Genomic DNA, 15918 nt, shown 5'->3' with positions numbered 1-15918 from the left:
CTGCTGCATTCCAATAATGTCTGGAACTTGACTGGCCGACTCCTCCCCTCCTGGGGTCCTTCAGCTCCTCTCCACCTCACTGCCACCGCTGTGGTTCAAGCTCTTACATCTCTTGTCTGGATGACACAGTGACCTCCAGCTGGTCCCTGCCTCCCCTTCCCATAACCTCTAGCCTGTGTTTTACAAAAACCAGGGTGTATTAGTCTCCTGTTTTTGCTGTAACAAATGAACACAAAATTAGTAGCTTGAAACAATCCAAATTTATTATTTTACAGCTCTGAAGGTTTCAGAAGGGCCCTTTTCCTTCTGAAGACTCTGGAGGAGAATCATTTTGCTGACTTTTCCAGCTTCTGGAGGCTTCCTGCATTCCTTGGCTCATGGACCCTTCCTCCACCTTTAAAACTAACAAGTCTTTCTCACACTGCATCGCTCTGACACTCATCTGTAGTTGAATCTCTCTTTGTGTTCCTCTTATAAGGACACTTGTGATTACATTGGGCCCACCTGGATAATCTCCCCATTTCGAGATCCTTAACCTAATCACATCTGCAATGTCCTTTTTGTCATGTAAGGAGATATATTCATAGCTTCCGGGGATTCAGACATCATCATCTTTGGGGGGGCCATTATTCAGCCTACCACATAGTGTAATCTTTTAAAAACACAGGCATCCAACCATCTTACTCCTCTGCCTAAGGCCCTTGTGTGGTGCTCCAGTTCTCAGAGGATAAGGACATCTTGTGGCTGGGAGTGCTGTGCAAGAGCCCACATCCCTTCTCCACCTCCATCTGCCTCCTCTCTCCCCACTCTGCCTCTGGCTTGCTGTCTGTGATCCAGCCTTTGCACATGGTCTGCTTTTTACCAAGGATGCTTGTCCTCCTCCCACTCCATCCCAGGCTTCTGAGCGTCCTAGGATGCCCTCACTGGGACCTGTGCCATTCTGCTATCACAGCTACCATGAGTTAACATCTTTGCATTTATTTGGGTGATCATATGCTTCTCCTGTGTGAGTAAGTAGCCCTTACAGGCAGGGGCCATGTCTATTTTTGGCCCATCATTGCATCCCAGCATAGTGCCTACTTGTGGTAGATGGTTAATAAGCACTTGGAAACGAATGAATAAATAATGAATATTAGCAGCATTGTCATCACTCTCTATCCCCTTTACCCTGCTTTTTCTTCTGTACAACATTTATCACCTCTTCTGTTGTGGCCGCCCTCCACCAGAATGGAAGCTCTGTGAGAGCAGGGACTTTGTCTTTTGTGTCTGTGTCGCTATTCCCAGGTTCTAGAGCAGTGTCTGGTCCATAACAGGCACTTGATAAATATTCAGGGAATGACTGATCTGGAGGATGCTCAGAATCTCTCACAGAGTTTTCATAGTTGACCCTTCTTTGAAATCAGGTTTTATGAAGGTTTTCATTTTAATTATTCAGCCTAACTCAATAATCAGGCAAATTGGCAGAGACCTCCTAAAACATTCACTATTTTTTTAAAAAAAATTTATTTATTTATTTATTTATGGTTGCACTGGGTTTTAGTTGAGGCAGGCGGGCTCCTTAGTTGCAGCTTGCTGGGTCCTTAGTTGCGGCTCCAGGGCTCCTTAGTTGTGGCTCACCAACTCCTTATTTGTGGCATATGAACTCTTAGTTGTGGCATGCATATGGGATCTAGTTCCCTGACCAGGGATTGAACCCGGGCCCCCTGCACTGGGAGCGAGGAGTCATCCACTGTGCCACCAGGGAAGTCCCTCACCTATTTCTATGAGGATTAAATGAGTTAATAAATGTAAGTCATTCAGAGCAATGTCTGGCACATGTGTAAGGGTTTGCTGCTGTTGTTAAGAAATACTTGAGGACTTCCCTGGTGGCGCAGTGGTTGAGAATCCACCTGCCAATGCAGGGGACACGGGTTAGAGCCCTGGTCTGGGAAGATCCCACATGCTGCGGAGCAACTAAGCCCGTGTGCCGCAACTACTGACCCTGCACTCTAGAGCCCGTGCTCTGTAGCAAGAGAAGCTGCCATAATGAGAAGCCTGTACTCCGCAACGAAGAGTAGCCCCTCCTTACCGCAGCTAGAGAAAGCCAGCATGCAGCAACAGAGACCCAATGCAGCCAAAAATAAATAAATAAATTTATTTAAAAAAAAAAAATACTTGAGCCCTTGATCATTTAGAACTTTTACTATGTCTGTCACAACTCTGTGGTGGGGTCCCAAACACAGAACTGAGTGAGTTCTGTTTCTTACACCCGGACAGGCCCCAGGTCTTCCAGCTGCCTGGGGACAGGCCCAGGTTGGGGGCTTCAGGTGGATGATTTGAGCCATAACTTGTGTTTTTTCTGTTTTGCCTGCAGATGGCAGCAGGCCCTGGACTTCCCTGCACTTCAGGCAGTCGTGAGGCCGCAGAGAAACAAGAAAATGGACTCCCTCCTCCTGAGGACAAGAATGCCAGCCACCAGCCATGGGTGAGCTTAGAGGTTGACCAGAGTTTTTCTCTTATTTGTTCTACATTATTTGGGGTTTTTTTGTGTGTGTGTGTGTAAGAATTGGTGCAAATCACACATGTTTGATGTTGAGGTCGTTTGTTGATTTTCACAGTTTGTTTATAAAAACAAAAAAACAATAGCAGTGAAACCAGAAGTATTACTAGAATGTTGCAGAGGGGATGCAGGGCAAGGGGGCCATCCTCTGCAGTGTGAGTGTGGTGTCCCTTCCCTTCTGCTCCTTGGGCCTGTCCCCTTTTGTCATCTTAGGAGGTGGTACCCACCCAGACAGTCCCTTTAATTCAACAAGTGTGTGGTAAGCCAGAAATATGAGGTGTTCTTTGCGTGGACTTCGTTGGTCTTCTTCCAGTTGCTCATAGGGTGGATTGTTCGTGTACTGCTGGAGAGCCATCCCTGGCCCAGCAGGGCCCAGGGTTTCTGTCTGCTTGCCCTGACTTTGCAGCCCCCTTGGAGGGCTTCTGCATCTGATCTTCCCTCTCATCCCGCAGCTGGTAATTTCACAGCTCTAGTTTATCGATCCTAAGACTCCCCATTAGTGTTGTAATCTGAGCAGTTTGAGTGGAGATTGTTTATATTCTGTTTCCACCCTATTTGTTAGCTTTACCCTCAATAGACACTAATTCTAAGTTTTATATTTGGGAATAAGAGTACTTTCTGTCCTTAACGCTAAGGGCAACTACCCCGCTTATTGGCATTCTAATGAGGGGTCTGGCAAAAGCCTTCCTTGATTATCAGCATCTTGTAGGTTTGGTGGTGTCCTTCCCTTACCTGCAACCCTTTAGGGCCCTGCCTGACAAAGTTTCTCTGACATCTTCCCTCAGTGTCGCAAGTCTTTCTTTGCGAGGAACTTGATGATCCCCACCTGCACCCAGCCTGTGCCAGCTTTGCCACAAGCCTCTGTGCATTAGGCACCACGCTCCACAGTTTACATCTTATTCAATCTCCACAAAAACTTGGTCAAATAATTCTTTTGTTACAAATATGGAAACCAAGACTCAGAGATTAGATTACTCACAGAGCTAAAATGTAGCAAGCCAGAGGGGCAGCCCAAGGTCTCTGTAGCTCTTGCCTCTTATCAGAAAATTAGGCTGACCACCTATGGGTAGAAGATGAATTATATTTGTTCTTATAGACTGAAAAAGGAACAAAGTGAAATTCATGGGAAACCACATTATAATTCCCAAACAACCCCCATCTCTAAATTTACTATCCTAATTTTACACAGTATTCTTTTTCTTTCTTATTGTATTTAACCTGAATTGTTGGCACACACTGGTAAAATTTGCCTTGATCACTGTTTGCCTTATGTGCATCATTATGTGTACCAACTGACGCAAGGTAGTTTAATTGTTCATTTGAAGAACCTGTAACCTCCATAAATTGGAAAAGTTTGATTTCAAAAATTTGAAAATTCTTCCTCTGTACCCAGGACGTTCAGTGACTTGTTTGAGGATGAAGACACTGACAAACCCTAAACAGAGCATAACTCTGTCTCAGCCTACTTCTAGTAACTGAGGCAACCCAAGTCTAAATTGTCAAAATCAACTGTTTTATAAACCAGGTCACTCATAAGTACCTGCTGATACCTGAATGTTTTAAAATCTTACAGTTAAAACTGCGGTCAGTGAAAGAAAAGCTGTCCTTTGTTCTGTGGGACCTTTCTGAGCACTGCTTTGGGGCTCTTATTCTCAGGCCACTCAGGACAAATAGCCTCAAGGACACATTAACTCTGGATGTTTCAAACTAATAGACTTATACAATAGTCAGTCTCACAAACAACAGTCACTAATTTGAGATTGTGGGGTATTTTTTCCCTGTGTCCTCTTTTTAAAAAAATTTTATTGAAGTATAGTTGATTTAAAATGTTGTGTTAATTTCTGCTATACAGCAAAGTACAGCAATGTATTCAGTTATACATATATATATTCTTTTCCATTATGGTTTATCACAGGATATTGAATATAGTTCCCTGTGCTATACAGTAGGACCTTGTTGTTAGTACACTTTATATATAATAGTTTGCATCTGCTAATCCCAAACTCCCAGTCGTTCCCTCTCCCATCCCCCCTTCACCTTGGCAACCACAAGTCTGTTTTCTATGACTGTGAATCTGTTTCTTTTTCGTAGATATGTTCATTTGTGTCGTACTTCATTTTATTTTTTTAAATAAGGTTTGTTTTATTTTATTTTTAATCAATTTATTTATTTTTGGCTGCATTAGGTCTTCATTGCTGCGTGCAGGTTTTCTCTAGTTGTGGCAAGCAGGGCTACTCTTCATTGTGGTGTGTGGGTTTCTCATTGTGGTAGCTTCTCTTGTTGCGGAGCACGGGCTCTAGGCATGCGGGCTTCAGTAGTTGTGGCACATGGGCTCAGTGGTTGTGGCTCACGGGTTCTAGAACGCAGGATCAGTAGTTGTGGCACACGGGCTTAGTTGCTCTGTGGCATGTTGGATCTTCCAGGACTAGGGCTCAAACCCATGTCCCCTGCATTGGCAGGTGGATTCCTAACCACTGTGCCACCAGGGAAGCCCTGTGTCGTATTTTAGATTCCACATGTGGGTGATATCATATGGTATTTGTCTTTCTCTTTCTGACTTACTTCTCTTAGTATGATAATCTCTAGGTCCATCCATGTTGCAAATGGCATTATTTTATTCTTTATGGCTGAGTAATACTCCATTGAATATACATACTACATGTTCTTTATCCATTCATCTGTTGATGGACATTTAGGTTGCTTCCATGTCTTGGCTATTGTGAATAGTGCTGCTATGAATATATGGGTGCATATATTTTTCGAATTATAGTTTTGTCTGGGTATATGCCGAGGAATGGGATTGCTGGATCATATGCCAACTCTGTTTTAGTTTTTTGAGGAATCTCCATACTGCTTTCCATAGTGGCTGCACCAATTTACATTCCCACCAACTGTGTAGGAGGGTTCCCTTTTCTACGCCCCCATCTTCAACATTTGTTATTTGTAGACTTTTTAATGATGGCCATTCTGACCAGTGTGAGGTGGTACCTCATGGTAGTTTTGATTTACATTTCTCTAATAATTAGCGATGATGAGCATCTTCTCATGTGCCTATTGGTCATGTGTATGTCTTCTTTGGAGAAATATCTATTTAGGTCTTCTGCCCAGTTTTCAATTGTGTTGTTAATTTTTCTTTGTTATTGAGTTGTATGAGCTGTTTATATATTTTGGATATTAAGCTCTTGTCGGTCGCATCATTTGCGAATATTTTCTCCCAGTCCATAGGTCATCTTTTTGTTTTGCTTATGGTTTCCTTGCTGTGCAAAAGCTTATGTTTGATTAGGTCCCATTTGTTTATTTGTGCTTTTATTTCTGTTGCCTTGGGAGACGTACGAAAACATCAGTTCGATCTATGTCAGAGAATCTTTTGCCTGTGTTCTCTTCTAGGAGTTTTATGGTGTCATGTCCTCTTTTTTTAAAAACAGCTTTATTGAGATATATTTCTCACACCATGCAATTCCATTTAAAATGTACAATTCGCTGGTTTTTAGGCTGTTCACAGGATTGTGCATTCATCACCAGAGTCAATTCAGAACATTTTCATTACCCCAAAAAGAAACTGTACCCCTAAATTATCACCTCCCCAATCTCCCCATTTCCCCAGCCCCTGGCAACCACTGATTTACTTTGTGTCCCTATAGATTTGCCTATCCTGGATCATATAAATAGAACCATACAATATGTGGCCTTTTGTGTCTAGCTTCTTGCACTTAGCATGATGTTTTCAAGGTACATCTATGTTGTAGCATGTGTCAGTACTCTATTCCTATTCTTTGCCAAATAATATTCCATTATATGGAAATACCACATTTTGTTTATTCATTCATCATTTGATGGACATTTGGGTTATTTCACTGTTTTGGCTATTACGAAAAATGCTGCAATGAGCATTTTTGTGTACAGGTTTTGTGTGGACTGTGTTTTATGACTTTGTAAGCTTTAGTGACCAAGTCCTGTTTTTAAAAATCTGAGAAAGGAAGAGAACTAAGCTGGTGTTTGAAATTTAAAGGGATAGTTTCTATGTGTAGATGTAGAACTGCATTCAAAAAGATTATCTATCTAATATGAGGTTAAAATCAAACGGTAGTAGATCTAATTCTTCTCCATATCACTTGAGTTTTCTAAGCTCTGTCTTTTAATATTCTTGCTTAAAAAAACACAAGAGGGCTTCCCTGGTGGCGCAGTGGTTGAGAGTCCGCCTGCCGATGCAGGGGACACGGGTTCGTGCCCCGGTCCAGGAAGATCCCAGGTGCCACGGAGCGGCTGGGCCCGTGAGCCATGGCCACCGAGCTGCGCATCCAGAGCCTGTGCTCCGCAATGGGAGAGGCCACAACAGTGAGAGGCCCGCGTACCGCCAAAAAAAAAAAAAACACAAGAAAGAAATATGTATTGGTCCTTAGGTCTCACTTGAAATAATGTAGAATTCGTTTGGGTGGAGGGTTGTGCAAGTACCTTTTTCCAGATGTCTTTAGCAAGTGGGTGGGGGAAGTGGAGGCATGGATCAGAGAGAGGAACAAGGCAGGAGGAGAGTCTGGGGTGATGTTGGTTCAGCTTCGCCAGGGCCTACGCTCATGGTCACAGGGCACTGGGCAGTCATACTTAGTGTAGCTATTGCTTGTTATGTGGGTGATGTGCTTTATAGCTGAGTGCTTCTGTGTCCAGTTTCACTCTGCTTCTGACTCACAAAGCTCTGGTGTTGGGCTGTTGGTTTTTAGTAAAAGCAGGTGTTGGGAAGGATATGTTGAAGGGTGAATCAGCCCCTAAGGGACTCTGAGAGACATGGTCCTAAAAACATTTCCTGGCTGTTTGTTGTGTTTTTTTTTTTTAAACATCAGTTAACAGTTTTCAGTTTAACTGTGTTTTCCTTCCTGAAGTCTTTAAGTGAGACTAGTACTTGTGATTTATTCTATGCATTGTTTTCAGGGAGTTCCTTTACTTGTCAAGTCTGGGCTGGAGGTAGAGGTGGGTTTTTTTTCCACACCAAGTATGCAGAAATAGAAATGATTTGAATTTGTCTCCAATTTATTTTTATATCTTTATTTTCCTTCCCTTGGGTAATAGAGGTCATATTTGGGAGCATTTTAACTGAATTCTAACTTCAGGTGAGTCAGTCGGCAGGAATTTTTATGTATTATTTCATGCCTCGTTGGGGGGGGCATCATAAGAGAAGAGACCCTCAAGGATCTCTTGATCCTTGTGCCCTCAAGGATCCCACATTCTGGTTGGAGAGTCAAAACTTTATTGCTATCTGTTAACATGCAATACTTACACCAGTGAGTGCCCAGAAAAGCCCATGTCAGGGGAGACTTGGTGAAGCTTGCCCCTGGGCTTTGGTAGGCTCAGGTAGGAGAGAAGAAGAAGAAGGCTACAGGTACACAGACGTGAGACAGAGCAGCAGTTTGACAGGGGGTCGGAGGGACCATACCTGGTACACTGGGTTGACTGGATTTTGGTGGTGGTGGGATTTGACTGTCAAGCCAAGGAGTTTCACTTTAAATATCATAAAGAATAGGAAGGGAAGACTTTTGAACAGGAGGACAAGCTTACTGTATAAAGTAGGGACGTTTATTTCCATTTTACACCTGAGGAAAGCAGTGTTTTTCAAATACTGTCTTTTCAAAAGATTCTCCAAAATCACATGGCTGGTGGAGGTTGGATCTGCCAGACCCCAGAGTCCACACACACGCCTGCCCCTGCACTGGCCTGCGTTATCTGCAGAGCACAGGCTGGTCTCCAGATCACCAAGGCTTCCCGCAACTCCGACCTCATGTGACCCTCTGAATCTATACATGACTGCATTTTTTTGTTAGTGTCACTCCCTGGGCTGAACTCATCTAGGGGAGAAAGGGGACTTTGGGTAAGTCACTTCCCAGCCTATCTGAGGCCCTGGGAAAGCAGGGGCAGGAACCCAGCCAGGCCTTCATGGTCTGCACAGCAACAGTCTGGACAAGTTCCAAGAGCTGCAGAGATTGTCAGGGGAGTTTTGGAGCTACAGGTCCCCAGGCATGTCTTCCCTCCAAAGTGGGAGCTGCAGGGCAGATCGAGATCCGGGCAGGGTGACAGCACAGCTGCAGCCACAACACAAATTGACTCTTGCTGCTACCCCAATCCTCCAGCTTGGGCAGGAGAACGTGAGGACTTGGTTTGTATTGAAGTTTTCCATTCATTCCTTTGTTTATTCCTTTGTAAAGTATTCAGCAAATAGTTAAGCACCTAAAAGTTATCAGTCTGTGGGCTTAGATCAGCAAACAAAGCAGCCTGCCCTCATGGAGTTTGCAGTCTGATTCCGGAGACAGGCAATACTTTATAGAGTATCTGGGAGCAGTAGGTGCTATGAGTAAGAGTCAAGCAGGGAAAGGGGTTAAAGTGACAGGCTAGTCCAGGAAGACTTCTTGAAGGAGGGGGTCTTTGAGCAGAAATCTGGGTGAAGCCAGGGAGCAAGCAATGTGATTGTCTGTGTTCCAGGAAGAGGGAACACCAAGTTCATAGCCCTGAGTTGGGATTGCTGGCAGAGCAGGAAGGAGGCGGGTGCACCAGGGAGCTAGGAGAAGAGTGGGAGGAGGGGCTGGCCTTGCAGGGCACTGTAGGAAGGTAGGATTTTGTTCTTGGCCCAGCTCTCAGGTGTGGTTGAGGCATTGTTCCTGGCTGGTTGGTCTCTAAATCTGCAGGCCTCGCAGATCCTGCACATCTCAGTATCCTTCTGTATAGACCCTCTTCTGGCAGTATTAACCACCATTTGTTCTGTTGTCTGCAATTGTGAGCCTTATCTGATACAGAGCTTTGCCAGGAGAGAGAGGACCAACTGCATTCAGAACTCAATATTGACCAGCTTTATAGTGAAATAAAATTTGTTTTTAAGGTTAGAAAAGGTGTACTTGAATATTATGTTAAAATGTTTAAATTCTGGTTGGAGGGGCTCCACCTTGACAAAAAATGGGTCTTTTATCATCACTGTCCCCTCTTCTAGGAGCCAGGAATCCTGGTTCTCTCTCCCTCCTAACCTGCCAGCTGAGGGCCTAAGTTGGTCACCCTCGCTTGACCTTTCTTGTGCCACCTGTAGAATTTGGCTAGTCATGACATTCTTGCTCAAAGGGAAGGAGGGAGAAAAACAAATGGCTAATTGAAGGTCTTTCCCATTTTGGAGGTCTCTGATTCTGTGGACAGATTCCACAGAATGGGCTTCAGGGGGTTAGGATTATACCTTAAGTGATGTCCAGGGGGTTGTGATTTATATTTGTATTTTGCATCCACCCCCCCTCCCCTTTTTTTTTTTTTTTTTTTTTTGCTTTCAAACATTTTTACAACTGTCTTTGATCTTTATGAAGTAACTCTGTATGTCACAGTGGTGAAAAGCTTAGAAAAACAGACATGGTCCTGAGAGCCAGATCCACCTTTACTAACTGTGTGACTGTGGGCATGTCCCCTAACTTTCCTGTTCCTCCACAGTTTCCTGAAAATGGGAATGAAAATAGTACCTACCTCAAAGGATACTCTGAGGATGAATGTGATGATGCATCCAGCATAGGGCCTGGCTCAGAGGAATACCTCAGTGAGTGGCAGCTACAATGATGATTATATGTAATCATTCCCATTTGACAGGAAGGAAACTCTAGACCAGGGAGGTCGAGTGACTTGCTTAAGGTCATGTGGAGAGTTAGAGGCAAAGCTGGAAATAGGAACCATGGCTCATGGAGTCCCAGGCCAGTGTTCCCTCCCCAGGATTCACTTTGGTCTCCAGGACAAAATGTTAATATACAGAAACAGTTCTGAGTCTAATCCTTTGGCAGCTGGTTCTGGCTATTGTAGGGGATTGGGGGACAGGGCTTCCTCAACACATAGGACCATCATTCTTGGGCATTAAGAGCCCCTCAGGGAGGGTCATCCATGGTAGCAGAGGCAGGGAGCCTCCTTCTTTGTTTTCTAAGAGGCGGAGTGGGGCTGGGGCTGGTGTGCTCCCAGTGCTCCTCTTCCCCATTCCCCACCCTCGCCTGGTGTTGGCCAGACCCTGCACCACCCCCTGCCCCCTCCCCGGGGCAACAGAGACTGAACATGGAGTGGGGAGGGGACAGGTACAGACATGCAGATGGCAGGTGGGTACTCTAGAACTCTCTGTCCCTGAGCAAAGCTGGGCCCTTACTCCTGCAGCAAGCTGATGTGGGAGGAGTCTCCCTAAGACCCTTTAGAAAAAGAAGCCTGACTTTTGCCCTATGGGTCAGGAGTGGCAGATGCCCTTTCCATCTGCCCTAGTCACACTGTCACCTGAGGACTGCTCCCATTGGTCTTAGATACACAGTTGTGGCCCTTGCTCCTAGAAAAGTAGACTTAAGGACTACCCAAGTGGGTTTTCCCAGGGTATGGACAACTCTTAGAATTTTGCTTCAGATGGTATAGCACAGTGGAGAAGTCCACAGTCAATTAGGCCTGGGTTTGAATCCCAGTTCTGCTTCTTTGTGTGTGTACACAGGTGAGTGGGGGGGTGTACTTGGGAAATTATTCAGCTTCTTCACCTCTAAGTTTCTGCATCTGTAAAATGGGAACAAGAACAACCTACCTCACAGATTTGCAGTTTGAATTAAATAAAATAACCTGTGTGAACTGTGCGTGGCCCATGGTAGCTATCTTTTATCATCCTTGTCATTCTTATTAAGCATATCAGTAGGCTCCACTAGTCTGTGGGTGGAAACAGCTTTCACGTGTGGCTCAGCTTCACGTAGGCTGTGCATCTGCCATGACTCAGGAGCCTAGAATGACTGAGCCAGAAAGCTCAAACCTGTCTTTGCTGTACTATTATTTGCAGTCATTTCTGGTAGCTGGGGTGGGTAATCAAGTTTCTGCTGATGTGTAATGCCACGCCATTCATTTCCCTGTTTCTTTTCTGTTTAGTTCAGTGTTCTTGAAAGAAAAAATAGTTATATAGTGAAAATGTATTGAGAGTTTATACTAAAAGTTTTATGTATATTATCTTCTTTAGTTCACATAATGACCAAATGAAGAAACAGAGGTTAGATGTAGCCTAAGCTACACTGCTTTCATGCAGCAGACCTGGGCTTCACAGGTCCAGTTCCACAGTCCACACTCAGCCCTGTACTGCTTCCCTAAACAGGGCAGTGGTTGACTTTGGTGGCCTTGAGAGATCAGGTAATCTGGTCTATCCCCCAACCCCCTTTCTGTGTGTCACAGAGGGGAGAATCTGTCCCACTTTAGAAACTTTCCTGAGAACACTGTGGCTCTTCCTTTGGTAGCCATCTCAGGGTCTGTGGGGACAGTGGCTTCTCTCTTAGTTCCCTTGTAGTGTCCTCTTGAGGCCAGCTGTCCATCCTCGAGGGTTGTTCTGTCGAGAGTGTGCTCTTGTCCTCAGGTGGATAAGCAGACAGTGAGGGTGACATTCCACTGGCACGCAGGTGGGGGGGGTCCTCTGCCGCTCTCGCTGTGGTGCGTGGCATCCAGTGCAACTGTGGCCAGACATCGTCCCTGTTCGCCCTCCAGCCGAGTTGCCTGACCACAGCTGACTCCTTCCTCAAAGGTGTGTATCCACCTGGTTCTGGGAGCAGAGGAAGTGGCCTGTGGGCCAACTGAGTCACTTGAGGAGATGAGTGGCCATGTTCAGGATGGCCTGCAGTCCCTGGGGTGACCCAGGTAAGGGTGGATCTGCTGCAGCCACAGCAGCCACTGAAGGCTTATCTAAGGAGCCTTGAAGCCTGAGAGCCAAGATACACCCTGGGGGATGCTTCATTCAACAAGCAGTTATTGAGCACCTATTGTGTGCCTCAAGAGGCCACCTGAAAGAGGCATCAGGCATGACTTGGTGTAGGGCTGTGTCCAGCCCAGAGGGCAGGACCGCCAGTGGCCACCAGGGAGCATCACCACGCTCAGCAGGACCCGAGGCTGGCAGAGAAGCCAGGTTGGCTATGTTGCTGTTTATCTGAGCTGCTTCCATGACAACCAGGAGATAAATACCTGAGGTCAAGCAAATCCTGGAGCAAGATTAGGGTGTCTGCACAGGGTGGGGCCTGTACTGTGATTTGGAGACCCTTAAGTGACCAGAATCTTCTGGGTGGCCTATTCAGTATGTTTAATTAGTTTGTTAATTAATTAATGTCCCACTCTATTCCAGCAAGGATTCAAAGTGGACTCCATTTAGCAGCTATCTTAGAGGGAAGAAAAGTATCCTAAGTTTGCTCTGAGTCAAATGTTGGGGTTTAGACCCCACGTGGGTCACTTACCAGCTCAGCTCCATGCTCCCAGGGCTGGCTCCTTGGGAAGCATGGCCTTTGCTGCCAAAGCTGGTTTGCAGCGTTTCTGTGATCACCTCCTGGTTCCTTTGCAACAAGTGGCCCCAACGTCTTCCTGCCTTGAAGCAAACCACGTGACTTAAGAGAAGCAAATCTGACCTCAATTACCAGGTGCAAATATCAGTCACTGGGAGTAACCAGGAGGCCAGTGTCCCTGGTCGTTTCAGCCTCTGGCGTTAAACATTAAGAGTGCACTGTTCAGTGTGATAAAGGCTGTCTCTCACAGTTTATGATTTCCAGTAAACCAAAGGACTTCAAGGAAGGGCCAGGGACAGGTGAGAGACTCCAGTCCGGGCCCTCCACTGAGCTGGCAGAGCAATTTCTGTAGGAGCAGAGGCCGCAGCTTCTCAAGGCTGTTCTAAAGCAGAGCCAGAGAACCACGCTGCCAAGCCACGTGAGGCAGGGCCAGCTTCTGCACCCAGCCAGGCAGCTACATGTACTCTCAAGGTGGCGATATGGAAAAGGAAGATTTCTGTTCTCAGTGTGCTGGCCACTACACTTGCTTCCTGATGGGTGCCAAGCCAGCTAGTAGCCCTGAGCACATTCCTCTGTCAGTCTGGGCAATGGGCATCTGGAGCTGCTCTCACAGAAAGCTGGAGGAGCATTTCCAGAATCTGGAGGCTGCAGATACGTGGGCCAAGATTCCTCAGCATCTGGTCACAAGGAAGCTGTGGGTAGGCAACATACCCCACCTTGGCCTAGGAAGGGAACTGAGGTCCCCCTCTCACCCTCCAATGCCATGAGGGAGACCCTTCTCAGTTTCTCTGGAGCACCTAATCCAAGAGCAAAGAGAGAAGGCAAACATCAAATTAAATCAGAATGCAATTAACAGTAGCATGCATTCATTTAACAAACATTTAATGAACACCCCACTCCATAGCACACACTTTGTCAGATGCTGGGCGTACAACTGTGGACAAGGTTCCTGCTCACATGGAGCTTACGGTCTAGTGCTGGAGATAGAAAATAATTAAACAAACACGTAAATAAAATAGCAACACAGTGAGTGCTGTGTAGCAAATCAAAATAACTGATGTGTAATCAAGCGACTGAATGACTACTTTGGATCAGGTGGTCAGAGATAGCCCCTGAGGAAGTGACATTTAAGAGGATTCCTGAAAAAGAAGAAGACCAAGGAAAGAGCAGGTGAGCAGTCATAAGGTTACCAGTCCTGACTGCTATTGGAGCAGGAGAGCCAGGGTGACAAGAGGAGAGGAAGAATGTTCTAGAACATATGTTCTTGATGAATATATGTTCATCAAGTTTGGTTAACTTGATGCTTTGGGACTTGTGACACTTCTTTTCTATTTTCTGAATTATTCCCTAAACATTCATTCAGTAAAACTTTATTGAGTGTCCTTTGTGTGCCAGGCACTCTGCTGAATTGTGGTGAAACCAACATGAATATGTCAACGTCCCTCAAGAGGTTTTCGGTCTGTTGGGAGAGTTAGGCCAGGAAACCAAGACTGTGGTACATGCTGTGGTGAGACAATCAAAGAGGGTTCGTGGGAGCATACAGAGGGCTTCCCAATCCCTTTGGGTGTTGAGGGGAGGAGACAAGTTCAGTAAGGTTCCCTGGAGGCAATGACACCTGAGGGGTCTTGGAGGATGAGGTGAAGTTAGCCAGGTGAAGAATACAGAGTGTATGTTCTAGGTGGAGAGAATGGCTTGTGCAAAGGCCTGGAGGAGAAGAGTCAGGGCATGTGAGAAGGATGCTGGAGCGGAACAGATAGCCAAGAATGCTCTGCTCTGGAACCTATACCAGACACTCAAGAATAGCTTGTAGGCTTCCCTGGTGGCGCAGTGGTTGAGGGTCCGCCTGCCAATGCGGGGGACACGGGTTCGTGCCCCGGTCCGGGAAGATCCCACATGCCGCAGAGTGGCTGGGCCCGTAAGCCATGGCCACTGAGCCTGCGCGTCTGGAGCCTGTGCTCCACAACGGGAGAGGCCACAACAGTGAGAGGCCCGCGTACAGCAAAAAAAAAAAAAAAAAAATAGCTTGTAGAGTTAAGACAGATTCCTAAGGAGCCAAGTCAGCAACAGGCAAGGGCTCAAGGAAAGGATGCCGGGGTTCATGAGCTCAGACCACTCTCTGGGCCTCCCTACCCACCAGGAGTCATCCCATGGGAGGACCAACGCACTCCAGGCAGACATTACCTGAATCATAATACAAGATTCACCTGAAGCAGGCACACATATGGGAGCATGCAAGTATTTGAACATCCACACGAACAAATTTAACTACTTGGTTTTTGGAGGAAAGGGGGCACTGAGATAAAACCTATTAATGGATGTTTAGTGGCCGGTTTTCATGCTTGGTTTGTGACACTCCAAGCAAAGGAGCAGAGGTTCTTTTTAGTTCTGAAACTGCTGATTCAGTTTGCATGAGGATATTACTTTTTAAGGAACTTTCAAAAACACCTAAAATTTAATTGTAGCCATAGTTGAGTTAGAGAATTCCTGGGTGCAGAATTTTCTCCACCTTCCAGTGTTTATAGAATCTGACATCACTTGGGGTTGGAGGGAGACTCTGGGGAGAAAGGCTAGGAGCCACTCAGCAGGTGGAAGGGCCTTACCCTGGGACTCTATCTGTGGGCAGCTGTATGGAGGTTGTTATTAAGACTGTCAGTTTCTGAGTGTCCTCTTGATGGCTTGTCTGGCCAGCCCTTCAAGATCTTAGCAGGAGAAGCCTGTAAGAAGGCTGCTTTACATTTATTTATTAGTAAAGTTGACCCTTTAAAAAAGTTTTACATTTGTATTTCTTTTGAGAATTCTGTTCACATGTATGTTAGAAATTGCTAGTTGTTTCCAATATCCATTCCCCCCTCTTTCTTAGTAATAAACCCAATTTTTAGCTGAGCCCTTTGCCATCCAACTGAAAGGCTATATTTCCCAGGCTCCCTTGCAGCTAGTTATGGCCATGTGACTGATCTCTGGCCAATGAGATGTAATCGTCATGTGGGACTTCTAATAAGTCTCCTTAAAAAGAGAGGGGTGTGCCCTTCTATCCACCCTCCCTTTCTCCATCCTACTTCCTTAAATGAGGGCACGATGACTAGAGCTCTAGCAACCAACATGGACCATGAG

General features: G+C 45.7%; 1 protein-coding gene across 3 annotated transcripts in view; it reads left to right on the top strand.

Moving 5' to 3' along the window:
- Positions 1–15918, top strand: part of RAD50 (RAD50 double strand break repair protein) — a 235793-nt gene that overhangs the window by 6625 nt on the left and 213250 nt on the right. For all 3 annotated transcript variants that reach the window (XM_060008875.1, XM_060008874.1, XM_060008873.1), the window contains one exon: positions 2354–2464. In XM_060008875.1, coding sequence (XP_059864858.1) covers positions 2354–2464 — 111 coding nt within the window. The remainder of the gene's footprint in view (positions 1–2353; positions 2465–15918) is intronic.

This window comes from Delphinus delphis, chromosome 3, assembly GCF_949987515.2.
Source record: "Delphinus delphis chromosome 3, mDelDel1.2, whole genome shotgun sequence".
NCBI classification, from domain to species: Eukaryota; Metazoa; Chordata; class Mammalia; order Artiodactyla; family Delphinidae; genus Delphinus; species Delphinus delphis.
The sequence above is the reverse complement of the archived record's forward strand: the minus strand, read 5'-3'. Positions and strand labels throughout refer to the sequence as shown.